General features: G+C 49.5%; 1 protein-coding gene across 5 annotated transcripts in view; it reads right to left on the bottom strand.

Annotated features, from left to right (window-relative positions):
• Positions 1 to 16988, bottom strand: part of Tns3 (tensin 3) — a 257511-nt gene that overhangs the window by 132392 nt on the left and 108131 nt on the right. For all 5 annotated transcript variants that reach the window (XM_008842184.2, XM_029567904.1, XM_029567903.1 and 2 more), the window contains 2 exons: positions 3515 to 3567; positions 1326 to 1497 (listed from right to left, as the gene is read on the bottom strand). In XM_008842184.2, coding sequence (XP_008840406.1) covers positions 1326 to 1475 — 150 coding nt within the window. In that variant the 5' untranslated portion in view covers positions 1476 to 1497; positions 3515 to 3567. The remainder of the gene's footprint in view (positions 1 to 1325; positions 1498 to 3514; positions 3568 to 16988) is intronic.

Below are 16988 nucleotides of genomic sequence, written 5' to 3'. Positions count from 1 at the left end.
GGTCACAACAAACCACAGCTGCCTGTGGAATCAAGTCCAACAAAAGACCACCTGTGCCCTGGTACAACTCATGGTTCATTTCTAGCCTAGCCCGAGCTGCCTTCTGGGCCCTCTGTGTCAGCCCTGTTCCTGCCCTGCTGGAATGACCAGCACTCAGCTGTCCTTCCACAGAGGGTCCAGGACACCATGGACTGACCAGATGCATCACCATGAGTGTTTTCCATAATTGGTTTGTGGGGTCGAGATGGCCCTTAGCATTCTCTTTGGGAGGGGCAGGAGAAAGGGACCAGCCTGGGCACAGTCTCCTCAGAAAGGAACCCGGGTCCTGAAGAGATCACACATGGTAGTAGAGGCAGTTCTGGGCCTCATGAAATGTGTGGCCATCTTGGAGACTAGGATGCCACTCTCTGCCCACAACCAGGCTGGGCCTCCGGGAGTCCAGGTATTTTGAGACCTCCTGTAGAAGAGACTGTTCTGGAAGCCCCAGGTGGCTGGGCCTGGCTGTTCCAAAAGTGAACAGAGGCTAGCTATGTCCCGCTCTGCCATATAGGTCCCCACTGAGTTCAAGTCTGGTCATGGGAGAAGACTGATAAGGGTGACAATTACCTCCTTGTTGGCTCTGTAAGATTAGCTCTCCCTAGATAAGGGCAGGAAGAGAGAAGGTGCTAAGAAGCTGTACTGTAATCTAAGTAGTGATTACAACAGCAGGAAAGAGCTCCATGGGGCTAGCAGCCCTGGGAAAAGAACAGAGCCAATCAGAGAGAGAGAGAGAAGGGTAAGGGGCCAGGCTTCTGCTTTTACCCAAATGTGGGCTCCTTCATCTGAGGGTACACATGTGCTCTGAAATCAGGCTAAGTACTCACCCCCACGGCAGGCCCTGGTTCCTAGCTACCCATCCTCTTGCCTTTCCAATGCATGGGACAGCAGGAGGAGACAGGGCTGCCTTCTATGCCAGGGCTACCACCTGGTATTAGCTGGGGGTAGTTGACTAGGAATGCTTGTAGTGCCAGGAGCCAACCTCATTGACAAGACACCTCGCTCGTGTTGGACAGTGTTGCAGACACCCCAGAAGTCAACTGTCGGTACATGGCACAGCCTGTGGGAGTACATACCTCTCTCCTTCAAAGTGAGTAGCTGAAGGGCAGCATACAGGGCCTATCCCCCACATACAACATGCACATTCATGTGTAGGGGTACAAACCCGAGCCTGCTCCTCATTTGTAAGCAAAGGATGTACACATGCCTACCCTCACAAGTGTCTCCTGAAGGAGTCCTGCCTAGAGCCCCTCAGCCACACTGTGGAGGCTGGAGCCCTGCCCACTCACCAGGTAGTTGTCCCCATGCTTGGACTTGAGCATGCGTGTGACCTCCTGCAGGCTATGCAGGTAGGACTCCTCTGAGCAGCCAGCGGGGAAGGACACTGCGATGATGCGCTCCGTGACATAGGTGAGGTCCAGTTCATGGCTGTCTTCCATGGCTGGGCTCAAGACCAGGGCCCTGCAAGAGAGGAGGAGGTGGTTGGCAAAGGGGAAGCAAGAAAAAGGATGATGAACGCTCTCTCCAGGGTTTCCAGGTGGAGGCTAGAGCAGCTATTCCTTAGGAAACTCATTATGGTACCATTCTCCACTCAATGGAGGGCATAGGCTCTAAAGCAGACCATGAAGGACAATACAAGCCCCTAGCTACTAAGAAGAAGCAGAGAAAATGCTCAGAACAATGGAGCAGAGACCTGGAGAGAACACATGCGGGCACACAGGGAGGCATGGCAGGCTCCACAGAGCTTGCCCAAAGACTGGCTTCTTGAAGAAGGAGCTTCGATCCTGATTCTAGGGCATCAGGGTCAACAGGTGACAGCTGGACAAAGCACGTCACAGACAAAAGGTGTGGTGTTCGCAGGGACCACAGATGCCAACAGCAGTAAGCAGCTCAGGGGTTGTTGAGGTAGACAGAACAAGTGGGAGAAGAGTGAACAGGAAGTCTAGAGACTAGGCTGGACCCAGCCCCAGATAGTGGATGAGCTAAGGAGGAGGCACAGCAGCCACACGATGAGATCGGTGGTTCCTCTATCAGACAGGATCTGCAGGGTGTAGGGTGGGCACGATTTGGGCCCCAGCAAAGCCCTATGTGAGCTGCACTCAGGATGAATGAGGGGTCCAAGAGACAGGGCACAGGCCAAATCCGAGAGGTGGCAATGTAAGTGAAACAAGAGTAGGGTGTCCTCCATCCACTGATGGGGCCACACCACTTACAGTGTTGGGTTTGTCTGGGTTTCTTTGCTTTTCTTCCTGTGTATGTGTTCCTCAATCTATTTCTCTTTGATGTTCAGAAAAATTCAAAACACAAAAAATGATTCCGCAAACCTCCATGCATTCATCCACCACTTCAAATCACCAGCACTGGACATGTTTTGTCCCCATTGTCCCTTCACAATCACCAATGGCCAGCAGTCTCCACCAGCACTTGGCTGGCTTCTCCTATCAGCACCAGCAATCTCCTCTACTCTTCCAACTGCTTTGAGCAATCTTAGATATTTTTCATTTTTAAACACTCAGTAGTAGCCAATAGGGTATGATGGAGCATGCCTTTAATCCCAGCACTCAAGAGGCAGAGGCAGGCAAAACTCGGTGGAATGGAGACCAACCTGGTCTACAATAGTGAATTCCAGGCAAGCTGGAACCTGTCTCAAAATAACAATAATTAATACTAATACTAACAATAATAATTAATAATAACAAAAACAGTAGTATTGTTCTTTAGAAGGTTTTGTTAAATTATCTATAATGCCATTATTAAACCAAAAAGTAGAAATAACAAACACTAAATGTTCAATATCATAAATTTGTTTTCTACAGTTGATTTGTTTAAACATTTGCTACAGTTGATTTGTTTAAACATGTTTCAAGATTTTTTTTTCTTTTGCATATTACCCTTCAGACACGGACATAAGAAAGTTTGGGTTATTTTAAAAAACAAACCTGGTCAAACACTAATTAAAATAATTATTAATAATAATGTGTTCACCTATAGTTCATACAGAGGGACCTCCCATATGTTCTGGCATGCAGATTGGGTTAAGGATCACCTTCATGGCCCTGCTGACAGGGACCATCCTCTGAGGAATACTAACCCATCCTTCACAACTAGCATCACGCAATCATACAGCATAGATCTTACAACAGACCTAAGCAATATCATATCTTCAGAAAGATGACCACATGTATTTGCATAACCCAAGTTTCTGATGGCAAAAATCAAATTCAGAAATGTATACAAACCTGATATATATTCCTGTTGATTATTAATTCTTAAAGTAGAAAAGGGGAGGGGGGACTAGGGATGAAGAGTAGAGCATCTGCCTAGCATGAGCCAGGCTAGGGGCACAATCCCCAGCATGCCCCCAAAAGCATTATGATTGCTACAAAATAAATAACAGGATGCCCTGGTCTCCTCTCTGGAGATCAGTTCCAACCCTTGGTCAAAGACACAGGAATGTGTTTTTCACAGGGACACTCACCTTGAGGGCTTGTCACAGCAGAGAGAAGCAGATGGTCTAGGAGTCCCAGGAGCCTGCACATAACAAAACACAAATCATGTTGAAGTATCCTTCCATACCAGCCCACATGGCACTTCCACCACCTGGCAGTGCCATCACCACTACCACCAGGAGAAACAATGACAGGTGCTTCACAGCGTGATCATCAATGGTAAGCAAGCGCTGATACTCCTGGCCCTCCTTATCAGCTGGAAAGATGTGTACCATATCAGGGTATTTCAGGTTGCCCACTGAGACAATTCTGTGAAACAGCAGCAGCCAGTGGATGGAGAGACCACCACCTTCTTGGGCCAGACAGCCACAAACTCCACAACACAAAAGGGACAGAGGAGGCACCCCATCAGTGTTAGCTGTGGTACCAGAAATGTGGCAGCAACTCTTGGCTGTGTCGACTCTCTTTAAACACCTACCACAGAGAGAAAAGCCTCTGGGTTCTAATTACAGTTCACAGTGGGTGTACAAGGGTGCTATTAAACACCAAGGACACACACACACGCACACACACACACACACACACACACACACGCACGAGTGCGCGCGCGCGCGCACACACACACACACACACACACACACACACACTACTGCAGGAGCTACAGCCAGAAACTATGAGTAAAATGACTCTACCATCTCAGAAGTAAGGCTGGGGCTCACAAGGGACAGGTCCCATCAAGGCAGCAGAAGAGGAAGGAGACACTCAGGCATTCCCCTCCATGGCATTCAGGAGTGTTCTTCCTGCCTAGTATCAAGTGACACAGGGTGGCAATGCACCAAGAGGCTAGACAGTCGGTCTACTTTGGAGCAGAGCCCTGTGGACTTCCACCATGTACCCCACTGACATTTAGAAGCTTCATACACCCCTTAACTTACACCTGCAGCCACCCACTCAGTGTGACTGAAGGGACAGAAAATAAATGGTACAAGAAGATCGAAATGGCTGTTTTCCCAGACTCAGCCCAACTCAAAGCCTCCCAGGAACCCCCAAACCACAAACAGGATCCCCCTACCTCTCAAGCAGAGGCCAGAACCCACAGTTTTAGGCATCAAGATATCCAAGGTGTTCATGTGGCCACTCTCCCTAGTTCCTTCTTCCTAGACTAGTGGAGGCTGTTCCTCTCCTTTTCCAGATGACAGAGCCAGGGCTCCCTCCAAGGGCCCTGTGGAGTCACTGACATGCTGCCTGTCATAGCTACCCAAGTGACCTACCCCAAAATGACCATTACCTTAACTGCACACTCCCAGCTGAGGAAGTCCTTCTGCCTCCAGGTCCTGCCCTCCTGCCTTCCCAACCCACCCCTGGATCTGTAAACTCCAGGGAGGTCCTGATGACCCTCAGAAAGTAGAACCGGAAACCCCTCAGGACTCAGACTAGAAGACTCTAAACAAGATGTTTTTTTATTTATCTATTAGAACACATAGATAGAAATTTCCAAAAAGGTTTTGTACAAGTATCATTGAAACAAAAACGAAGTCCTGGTTTCAGAGGACACAGAGTAGATATGACAAACGTTTAGGAGCCCTGACATATGTGACCCATCAGTACTTGAGAGGGACACTAAGAGAATGAGCAAGAGTATATGGCACAGGACCTGTGGCCAAGGGTGCCCCTCAACAGCATTTGCATTTGTGAACTGGCAAACACCCAGGTAAGAGTTCAGTGATGTGTACAGCTCTGCAGATGCCTGGGAGGTGGTATCATAGAAATGCATCCTAGAAATGTGAAGGCCAGCAAGGCTGCCCAACAGCACGAGCACACAAAGCATACAGGTGCCCCTCCACTTACAATGGGGCACATCCCTGAGGAACCCATCTAAAGTGGAAAATGCCATGAATCAAAAACAGAGTTGGACCCTGGAAAGGTGGCTCAGTAGTTAAGAGTGCTTCCACGTTGGGCACCTCATGATCACCTATAATCTAGCTCCCAAGGATCTGACACCCTCTCTGGCCTCCATGGGTACCTGCACACACATGGCATACACTCACACAGACACACAAATGAAAAGTAAATATATGAAACATTATTTTATTTTTAATATTTTATTTATTTTTTATGTGTATGAGTATATTGCCTGCATGTATGCAAGTACATCCATGTCATGCAATGCCTGTGGAGGTCAGAAGAGGGCATCAAATTCCCCTGCAACTGGAGTTACAGATGGTTGGTAACTGCTATATGGGTGCTGGGAATCAAACCTTTACAAGAGCGGCCAGGGCTCTTAACCTCTGAATCATCTCTCTAGACCCATAAATTATTTTTAAATGAGCTTAATATACCTAACCTGGAAAACAACCTGGCAGAAACACCAGAGAGGTCAGCTGTGTCCCCTTGCAGCCACTTGCCTGACCAGAGCAGAACTGGCTACCACTGCCTTATACTGGAGATAAGATCACACCACACACTAGTCCAGGAAAAGAGCCAAGTTCAAAATTCAAGTACAGTTTCTACTGAATGCCCATCACTTTCCTACCATCTTAAGGGGAGAAAAAAGGCACAAGTTCAACCATCTTAAGTCAGAGACCATCTGTGTATGAGGTCTGTGTTTGAGTCTCTGACATGTGCGTTTGTCACATCCACACACAAGCAGATGCAGGGCCCGAATGCAGGCTGAGACAGGAGTAGTTTCTTTCTAGAATGTACTCCTGCATCACTTCCTTCTTCTATTTCTGTAGGCATTTTTCTTTTTCTACTAAGAACACACATGACACCTGAATGTAGGCACCACTGTGCATACAGCGAGCTTGGAGGCACTGTCAGCTTCCAGTGTGAGGTGTCTCCCCACTTCCCAAGGGAGTGCTCCCTGCCTTTTGTCCCAAACGAGATTATATCAGGCAAGGCAAACCATGAAAGGAACCAGCAAAGGTGTATCTGAGGCTTTTGAAACTGGAGGAAGGACCCACCAAACAACAGTTGCTCACATGCAAAGCTGGTACTGGGTGGGTATAGAGGCCCCATCACCCTCACTCCCTTCCAAATCTAGCTCCACCCCAACAGGCTACTTCCTGAAATGACTGTATCTCCCATTGGGCCATACTAACCCCAGTGGGTCATGCAAACCCCTAACATGGAGACAGGGTCTTGTCAAGTTTCCAGCTAACTTGATTACAACCATTACTCTGCTGGAGGACAGGTGATCCCCAGGCTTAGGGGCATCACTTCCTAATGGCAAATGAATGAGTGAAGGAAGAACAGCAGGACTCGGGTTCTGGAGCTGCGCTGAGCCTGGGCTGAGCCACTGCCCTAAACATCGGTGCCTTGGTCTGTAACATGGGCAGGTTTGAAAGCTCTGCTCCATTCACCCACACATGGCCATTTGCAAGGCCTCAGCCATAAAAAGACCAAGTATTTTGCTTAAAACATGCATTGGTGGCACACGCCTTTAATCCCAGCACTAGGGGGGCAGAGACAGGTGGATCTCTGTGAGTTCAAGGCCAGCCTAGTCTACATAGTGAATTCCAGGACAGCTGGGGCTACAGGGAGACCCTGTCTCAAAAAGACCAAAAAAAAAACAAACAAAAACAAAGCATGCATTGGATTTTTTGTTTGTTTGTGATACAGCAGTCACAAGATCAAACTGGATGCAGCACGGTGAGCTCCCCAGGAAGGCAGGAAAATAACACAGAAGTCTAGTTAGGTTAACATATACTCTCTGAGTAAGATCACAATTACAGCCCGTCAGATATGATCCTGACACAATTAGTCCCCAAACTCATCTCAAAAAGATGTGTTTACAGCAAAAAATGTTCCGTCGAACATTCCACAGGCCTCTCAGGGGAAAGGGGCCTCTACACCTGATTGGACTACACATACATCCCCAGTCCACTAATGCATTTAGCAGTGTCATGCTGGAAGCCAGGATATGGTCTGAATATGGCTCAACCCCACCAAGACTCAGGCTGAGATTTAAAACTTTGTTTCAGATTGGTCAGAGTGGACATTTACTTTACCCTCCTGTGTAACTGACCCATTCATAGATTAATGGGCTAACAGGTCATTTTAAGCAGGTCTGCCATAAAAGCAATGCTTTGTCTCCATCTCTTGAGGTACTCCTCTTGCCATGTGGCACCCTGTGCCACTTCGAGACCCTGCCAGCAAGAAGGTCTCGTGAATCCCACAGAGTAATGGTTAGCACTCTAGACTGTAAACCCAGCAATCTGAGTTCCAGGCAGCATCTCAATGGAACCTTTCAAAAGAAGTCTCTGACTAGACAGAGCCCTTTGCCTTGGACCTCTGGGCCCCCAGAACCATGAGCTAAGCAAACGTTTGTTATATAAATGACCTAGTCTGTGGTATTCGGTCATAAATAGCAACAAAAAGCAGATTGAGACACCTACTTACCCAATTTCTTCAAGCATCCTGCAGTTTCACAATTCAAATCCTGCTTATACTTTCACCATGAGTCATCGTCTTGTAACTTATCAAAAAAACACACTGAGATTCACTGGCCAAACCACTTAGTTCTCCTGCTGTACCTCACTTCAAGATTATACCCACACAGAGAATGTGTAACTGTTAAGATGCTGGCACCAGAGCCAGGCATGGTGGGAAGGCTTGAAATCCAAGCACTTGAGAGGCTGCAGCAGGATTTCACAAAATTTGAGACCAGCCTGGGCTACAGAGTGAGTTTCAGGCCAACCAGAACTACATAATGAGGACCCTACCCCAGAAAACAATACAGGCACCCACATGACATGTGTCAAAACTGTCAACCGTCCCTTGAACAGGAAGGCTGGAGGGTCTCCCTTTGAGTGGGTGTCCCTGAGGACCTAGGGCCTGCTCCCAATCAGAGCGAGGAAGACTGGCAGAGACAGACTGTCCTATTCCTGTACCTCTGAATCCAGCATGGCGCCTAACACCTTGATCCAGTAACTGCTCAACCTGAAATCCTGCACACTACAACCACTGCCAAGTTTTTTTTAAATCAGGAACTATATAATTCCAAAGTCACAGCCAACAAGAAGAAACTACTTGCTGCCCCATCCTCAAGGGTGGCCCCACCCATGTCAGACCTAAGCTACACAGTGGCTGACTACCTAAAATGTTCAGCAACTCAGGCTCCGCGTGAGGTGTCTCCTACCAGGAATCACCACAGTGCACAAAGGAGCACTTTCCTTCATGTCTGCCTGGGGGAATACAGTAGGAAAGGGGCTCAGGCCAGATCCACACACCTGTAGCCAGCTCCTTCAGCAGGCCTCCACCCAACTTCAACCTAGTCCCAACATACTTCTGGGCCATCCTCTGAGGTCACAGAGCACTCCACCCCCTTGCATATCCCAAGCCCCAGTCCCACATGTGCTAGCTGCTTGTCTCCTGATGGAAGCACAGCCCAGACCTGGCTGCCTACAAGGTGTGTGCAGTGCTCAGCAGCTCCCTGGGTCCAGGCCAAATCCTGTGGCAAAGATGCCACCAGCCTCATGTCCCATGTGTCAGTATGTGAGGGTTCTCTGCCTAGAACTGCACAGGGAAGCGGCAGGAGCAGCCCTAGATACAGTTGTCTACAAATGTGCACAGTGAGATCATTTTCTCTGGCTGCTACTTAGTTCCCAGAAACTTCCTAGGGAAGGTTGACCTTCCCCATGCTAGTGGTTACCAGAACTCCCACAAGAGCAGGGCACAGGGCTTCCTGAATCAGGGTGGAGACTACAGGCTGCAATCCTGCCAGTGTCTGTGGCCCACACCTCTCACCTTGTTGCAGGGTACCTATCATACAGCCTTCGATGTCCACAGATGCAGAGAGAAGAGTGGGGGGTGGGCAAGGCAGGACTCCTGGTGAAGGTCAAAACTAGACAGGCACCCTTGCCAAGGTCGCCTTGTTCCAGATGCTTCCTTTACCACAGTCTCCACCGAGGGCCTCGGTGCTTACCTGTGACCAGGTGGCCCTGTGTGCTGAAGGTCCCCAACCACCATGGTCACCACCCTCTTCTGATAAAACAACATCTATAGGGGAAGCATTTGGGGGCTGGGCTAGCGCAGAAATCCACAAATAGGATGCAAAGAAAAGTATTGAGACAGAATTAAATCTGAAAATTAATCATATTTTAGGGAGAGATGGCTCAATGGTTAAGAGCACTTCCTGCTCTTGTAGAGGACCCAAGTTTAGTTCCCACATTGAGCAGCTTACAACTGCCTGTAACTACAGCTCCAGGGGACCCAACACCCCCTTCTGGCCTCTGAGGGCACCTGTGCACACACACATGGCACACACACACATGCAAGATAGAATGCAAAGACCCAAATCTGAGGTTGTCTTCCGACCTCCACATGTACACTGTGACATGGATGTACACACCACACACACACACACACACACACACACACACACAATTTTAAAATGGATAAAAATAAATCTAAAATTTTTTAAGTAATTCAAACTCATTTCTTTTCCTAAGGATGATACTTTATATCATTTTAAACAAACGTAGCAACAGCAACTTTTCAACAGTGGCTATAAACCTAGGTGACCATATCTCAAGAGAGGAGAGTGACCCTGTAGGTCACATATGCCACAGGATGTTGTGTGACTTTACCAGTGTCCTGTAGGATGGGGAAACACAGGCTAGAAGTGCAGAGTGAATACATCTGAGATGGGAAAAACTAGACCAGCCCACGTTCAAGGACATGGGCTCCACATGAGACCCATGCTGCTGGGGACATCCCTCTGGCCACACTGTTGTCACCCTTCAAAAGCCATGCTATGTTCCTGTCTCGTTTGGGCTTAGGAATCCACTCACAGCCTGGGGGAAAACCAGCTATTCTCAGAGTGACTGTGCAGTGCACTGGCCATCATACCATGCTACATTGTGATGCCCCGCAGGGCTGTCCTTATCTGTAACTGCCACACTTCTACACCATGCATTCTTCAGGCCCTACCCTGCTGCAACCCATATGCAAGGCTAGCAAGTGGGCCATGTTACCACTGTGTGACACAGTGGAGCAGTGTTGTACACAGTGAGCTCCTGTGACAGCTCTTTTCTCAGGAGGAAGGAGGTTGGGTTCACATGTCTCACATCAGCAGGCCTGAGGAGAGCCTCCCATAGCCACATAGGGAGGGGAGGGCAGCAAGCCCACAAGGTCCCAGCAGGAAGGGTGGCACTGCTGGGCATGAAAAGGCCACGGAAAGGCCCCAGGGAACTGTGGTCACAATGTTTCCAGAACCATCTTTACCAGAGCTGCTTGTTGAACACCATAAACACCATCCCAGCCAACAGCTAAACACAAAGACGTACACAGGGTGCACACACACTCACCCAATATCCAGTGGCCTCCACTGACCCAGAATGAGGAGCTTCAGGGCCTGAATCACTCAGAAGTGAAACCCAAAGCCTCCTAGGGCTTCCCACTCTCCAGGGCAGGCTGACCCAGCTCACCAGTGGTCGTTCCTGAATGTGAGGTGTGGGGGCTCTGTACACATCACGTTCCAAAGGCAAGTTTGCAATCAAGGACACTCACCTGACTCCCACAGGATTTGTCTTTGTCTTCATGTACGTCAGTGTTTTGTTAAATCAGAATCATGGGACAGTGGCAGAACTGGCACCAGGCAGCCCTGGGTGTGATTATGCAGCTCTGTACTTCCCTGCCCCCCCACATCCCCCAGTTGCATGCTGTATTGGGATATACCCATGCAAAGGCTGTGGTCTCCCTTCCCACCATTCAGTACATGCAAAAACCAAGTTCAGAGTGAAGGTCCATGCTTGTGTACAGCTCACAGCCAGGGACCCTGTACCAGGAGGACTCCAACAGCTATCTATTCACCAGACATATAGGCCAGGGGTCCAGTCACACAGCACAAGTCAGCAGCCAAGGTTCCCACCATGAAAAAAGGTCAGTGCCACACACTAAGGTATTTTGAAAGAGACCCTATATTCACATAATTATTACCATATGCTGTTGTTATTGCTCTATTTTATTACTAATTACCGTAAATCATTGTGTAAATTTCATAAGTTTCACATAAGAAGAAAACAGTACACTCACTATTTAGTGCTTTCTGCAATTCTGGGCATCATGGAAAGTCTTGGGACACATCCTTGGTGGGAGAGACCACCTCAGTGACTTTGAGGCCATAATGTCATCACCATATCTAAGGTGCCAGCATCCAGGAGGCAGGGAAGTGGCTCTCAGGCAAGCTGCATCTCCCTGGATGCTCCAATCTGCTTCCCTGAGCAGCCCATTCCCAGTGTCCTAAGGGCTTCTGTAAAGTGGTGCTTCAAGAAAATCTATCACCATAGTGACAGCTGTCAAGTCCCTGTAGCCACAGGCTGCAGCAGAGCCTAGGGGCCCATGTGACAAAGGCAGGCATCGAATGGGCTTGGTCTCACAGCAGGTGAGCTGTAGGCTAGACTGGTCCCACCATGCTGTTCACCAGTGCCACCCCCTGGTGGGTCACCAAGTTCGGACCAACCCTGGGGGAACATCAATGCAGTGTCATCCAGGACACCTTTAATTCCTAATGGCCCCAGCTATAACAGCTGCCCCAGGAACAAGCACCACATCAATCCCTGGCCCAGGGCCCTGGGACCCTGGCACAGAGAGAGGAGCCACCAGGACAAGTGTGACAAGTGCATCCATGGAGCTGCCGCAGGGTCAGAGACTGGAACCGGGGCTTACCCCTCATGAGCCACGTGACCTAGGGCAGACACCTCACTGTCTCTGTGCCTCCAGCTCTCTGCCCATAAAATGGGCAACTTAATAATGTCAATCCTTTCAGTAAGTTCATTATGAAAGCTGTGTGGTCTGCAGTACCCTCTCACTGGGTCCTGGCACAGAATAAATAAATGCATCACTGTTATCCCCAGCAAGCCGTTTTCTGAGACTGTGTCATACACTGTCCCAGAGAAAGAGAAGGAATAAAGAGGAAGGTCCAGTAGGCAGGCATTCCCCTGAGAGGGGAAAGCCATGGGCTGTGCCAACCATCCCACAGGAGTGACAGCAAGGGCCACACAGAGGTCTGGATGGCATGCAATCCATAGATGGAAGCAGCTTACCTGCAGTACACAGTGTGCACTGGTCAGTTAAAGATGTGTTCCAGTCAATGACAGTGCACATTTCTAACAAAACATTCTTCACAGGTGTCCTGGTACTACAGAGTATAGAGTGGGTACTCAGCATGGCCCGAAAGGCCCCAGAGCGAGCTGCTCTCATGGTATGCCTCAGTCATTCTGTGCTCCTGCTTCAGTACTTTTGCTTCCCCTGCCCCAGGGCCTTTGCACATGCCATACACAGCCTAGCATGGTTTGAACTCACAAATCCAAGTTTCACTGGTAACCCCAATGATTCCTTGAAGTCTCAGCCCATCAGCCAAACACGATCTCCCCAACAAAGGGGTGCCTGGTCTCCCTGTCCTGCCAAGTCAGGGCTCTCCTTTTATATTGCTATTTACTTTAGTTTTTCATACTGCACTACATGGAAATAACTATGTGACTGTGTATTTGTGTATGTGAGTGTGTCTGTCTGGGGGTGGAACCCAGAGCCTCACACATATTAAGCATTTGCTAGACACATGCTCTTGGTCCTACTGTGTGAATTCCTATGTGCATACTAGGACTGCTTTTACATTTCAGTTCTGGACGTCGGGCTGGCTCAGCAGGGCTAAGCCCACCCAGCTTGGCAGGTGCTTCTGCAGGACCCCCAGGACAGTCTCGAGATTAGTGGCCATCCTCCCCAGCGACCACCTTCCTACACACTACACAGCACAGGTGTGTAGGAGGCCTTGGCCCGTCTCTGCTATACTGGCCAAAGAGTCACCAACCAAGCCCCATATATGGCAGCTGCTCTCCCAGGGCCAGTGAAGGCTGGGAACCTGCTGCCTCTTCCCCACATCTTTGGAAGAAGACAAAAAGTCCTCAGCTTGATGCCATGGAAGGACATCTGGGCCAGGCCCGAGCGTGCAGCAAACGCCACATCTTGTTGTCACCTGATCTCTGCACTGTCCCCAGGACAGAAACTGGCAGTATGCACAGCTCTGTGGAAATGAACAATGGTGATGGCCAAACGCACAAGGAAGCCTACTGCAAGCTAGCGACGGAGCACAGACCGCAGCGCTGGACCTGGGGGAATGCAGCCATCACAGGCTGGGCCAAGACACCTCACCACAGCCGCTCTGCCTCCCCGGCAAGGGCAGGAACCATAGACAGCTTTCTCCAAAGCCCCAGCTACACAAAGTAGAAAGACTTAGAGACACCCTGCCTGCCACCCACCTCCTGCCTCCACGAATGCAAGACACAGAGGATACACAGGCAGGCTGTGGAAGCCAAAGGCCTATTTGAAGCCAGCTCTGCTCTAAACTAGCTGCCCAGCTTTGTGAAAGTAATTCCCTCCGGGTGAACTCAATTCCCTTATCTGTCACGGAGAGGAGAAGCCTGTATGGCAAAACGAAATAAAGAAACATAAAAAGGAATGAAAACATCAGCCAGCAGGTACTAAGTACAGAGTACCGCTCATTAGCACAGCTCATTATTAAGCACCAGCTACAGACCAAATCATTTTATTTCTGTATCCAGCAGGTGTGAGGCTCCTGGAAGAACTTCCCTTGCATTAGGTCTGGTGGTCTGCTGCAGGTTCGTCAGCTGCTACAGAGCAGCCAAGACTGCAGGATCTGCCTCCGAGGAAGGAGTAAAGCTCAGAGACGGTGAGTGACTTTGAGACTATTGGCTGTCCTGTCCCACAGTCAGGGAAACTCTTCACTTCCAGGATGGGAATACATGAAAGGAATTGCCAGAATAGCCCATCTCAATTTATTTTTCCTCCTTAGTATTCTTAAACATGAGCAGCGATGGTAGAAAGCACCAAATAAAATACACCCAATTCAAAAGCACAGCTTTGCCTTTCACTCCAAGAAACACCTTGCTGAGGTTACATTTATGATCATCTATAGCCCACTATTCCCAAGCACTGCCCACTGCCAGGAGGCCCGGCTGCTCTACAGCCATATGGAAGGCGGGCGCTGGGGAAGGCTGACAAGCATGGCAGAGGCCAGCACTGGCCAGGGCACAGAAATGGGAGCACACACAATGTGGTGGTCTGCTTTCTCGCACAGAATAGCCTGAGGCTGGGGGCTAGTACCTGGCAGTGCAGGGGCAGCTGGCAACCCAGACTTACTGTGCTCAGTTGTGGGGCCACAGGGCTGCCTCTCCTTCCTGATGCAGCTGTTCCAATGGCATCACTCCATGCTCCTCCTGCTACTCTTTCAGTATGCTTCTTCCCACTAAAGTCTCTGCCCTGGGCCTAGGGGCAACAACCAGAGCAGCCAGCAGGCAGGAGGGCCCTGCGAGTGTGGGAGGCTTCAGAGCCTCAGCCAGGAGCTGTGAGCAGGTGTGTGAGGTGAGCACGCAAGCTCGTACTGGCAAGGGCGCTGTGAGCCTGAGGCTGTGGGCCAGCCTGCTAAAGGCCTGTGGAATAAGGGCAGCGCTGACCAGGGAGGGCCAGTCGACCAGGAAGTGGAGCCACCTGTCACTCTGTGAACTGCTCTGTGACAGCCTCAAAAAGCCTAACCACTGTCTTTCTGCAGAGCCACTGACACCAGGCCTCCAGGGGCCCTGCCCTCCCCGAGTGCAGAAACAGGAGTCACCTGGACACAAACCTGTTGGAAGTCTCTAGAACTCACCTGTCTAGCCTAGACCTAGCAGAGCTTGGTGCCCACCTTCCTCTTCCTGCCTCCCACCCAGCTTCCTTCACTCTCTCCTCTTTCCCTTACCTCTGCTCTATTCCAAACAGAATTGGAGAGGGCTCCTCAATAAATTAATCAAAAAATTTAAAACAATAAGTACAGAAAGCCTGAGTCAAAGACCAGATGGTCAGAGCAGAAAGAAAGGTTCCTTTTTAAACCTCTTAGAAGAGTCACGTGCTCTCCTGGATCCACGTTGCCTGAAGGCCAAACACAAAGGCAGACTGTGGCTGGGCACATAGAACTTGGTGACAGCGGGAACTTTAAAGGCCAAGTGACTGTCGGAGGTTGGGCTTGATCTATCACCTGGCTGAGAGCTAAGCAGCAATCAGAGGGCTCGTCCTTGTCCACAGCTCTCAGAAGTGCCGCGGCAGCTGCTCAAACTGGACTTTTTATGACAAAGTCAGTCACGTCCCTTAAACCGCCCGACAGTGAGGTGGGTATGCATTTGTTTTTTACAACTATACCTCTATGCACTAGTGTTGTTCTTTTATTTTTTCATGGGGGGTGGGGGGGGACACTTTACATAGAAAGATGTCAGGGAGAGGTGGGGAGGACTCACTGGGCATCCACACTGGGCACTGGGAAATGCTCCTTAGGGATGCAATTGAGTCTGCTTCCAGGGAAGAGGGGAAAGGGAGCACTGAGCTATGGAGCATCCAGGGTACCTCACCACCCACTTCAGGCAGGAGGCAAGAAAAGCAATAGGAGTTGGGGTTGAATAGGACCATCTGTCCCTCTTACTAGCCACAGTCATCACACTGGGATGCTAACAGGACAGGACACCAGTAAGACAGTCACTTTTCACATCTCACATTGTGAAATGGATTCATCCCAGCAGCTTCACAAGCCCGAGAGAATGGCAGCAAAGTCCCAAGAGGAATGACTACCAGGAGGTGCCTGACATAGCCTCAGCACCCACTGTCACCTGCCCTATGGAACTAGCCAGCCCTGTCCCAGTCCAGCCACAGACAGCCCATTCCCATCTTTGTTTTTTCCGATGAGGAAGCATTCATTTCACAGGCTGAGGACTCTGTGGTAACAGAACTCAGGAAGCCCTGAGAACCCAGAGCTCTCAAACACTATCAAGAGCCTGGTGCAAGGGGCCGGAGGGATGGCTGTCAGTAAAGCATCAAGACCTAAGTTCAGATCCTCAGCATCCACCTGCTGTGCAGCTATTTCTTCCTACATAAAATCTTCCACCTTAGAAGGAAGCTTGTCAGGTGGCAGGATGTTAAAAAGAAGATGAAACATTCCATCCAGCAGGGAAGTCCCTTAAACTCAGGAAGTAAACAATTCAATAGCTTCAGGAAGCCCCTGAAACTCATCAGATTCACTAGCTCTTGCACCCCAAGAATATATAAGCCTTAAGAGACATTTTCTGACAAGCTGAGTTGCTTAGAAGCAGAGACCAGCTGAGCTGCCTGGGAAAGACACTCTCCAACCTGCCGAGCTGCCTGCAGGCTGTACAGTGTGCTCCAGGTTTCCATCCTTCCTGAGCTGTCACCCAAGCTGGAGAGGAATTTGGAAAAGCAGCTATCTTTGATGCATTTCTGCTCCTGTAAGTAATCCCTCACCCATATTCCTATAAGTAACCACAACAGAACTCATTGGTCTACTATGCTGGACTTCAGTGCTATCCTTTCTTTGGCCTGTCATTGGTTCCCTATCTGGGGTGAGTAGATGTTTGTTCATGTCTCCCTAGGAACTGAGAAGCCAACAATGGTCGAGCAGGACCTTTGACTTATCTTCACATAGATGGAACTGGTAAAAGAAAG

This window comes from Nannospalax galili, unplaced genomic scaffold, assembly GCF_000622305.1.
Source record: "Nannospalax galili isolate Female #2095 unplaced genomic scaffold, S.galili_v1.0 scaffold321, whole genome shotgun sequence".
NCBI lineage: Eukaryota > Metazoa > Chordata > Mammalia > Rodentia > Spalacidae > Nannospalax > Nannospalax galili.
The sequence above is the reverse complement of the archived record's forward strand: the minus strand, read 5'-3'. Positions and strand labels throughout refer to the sequence as shown.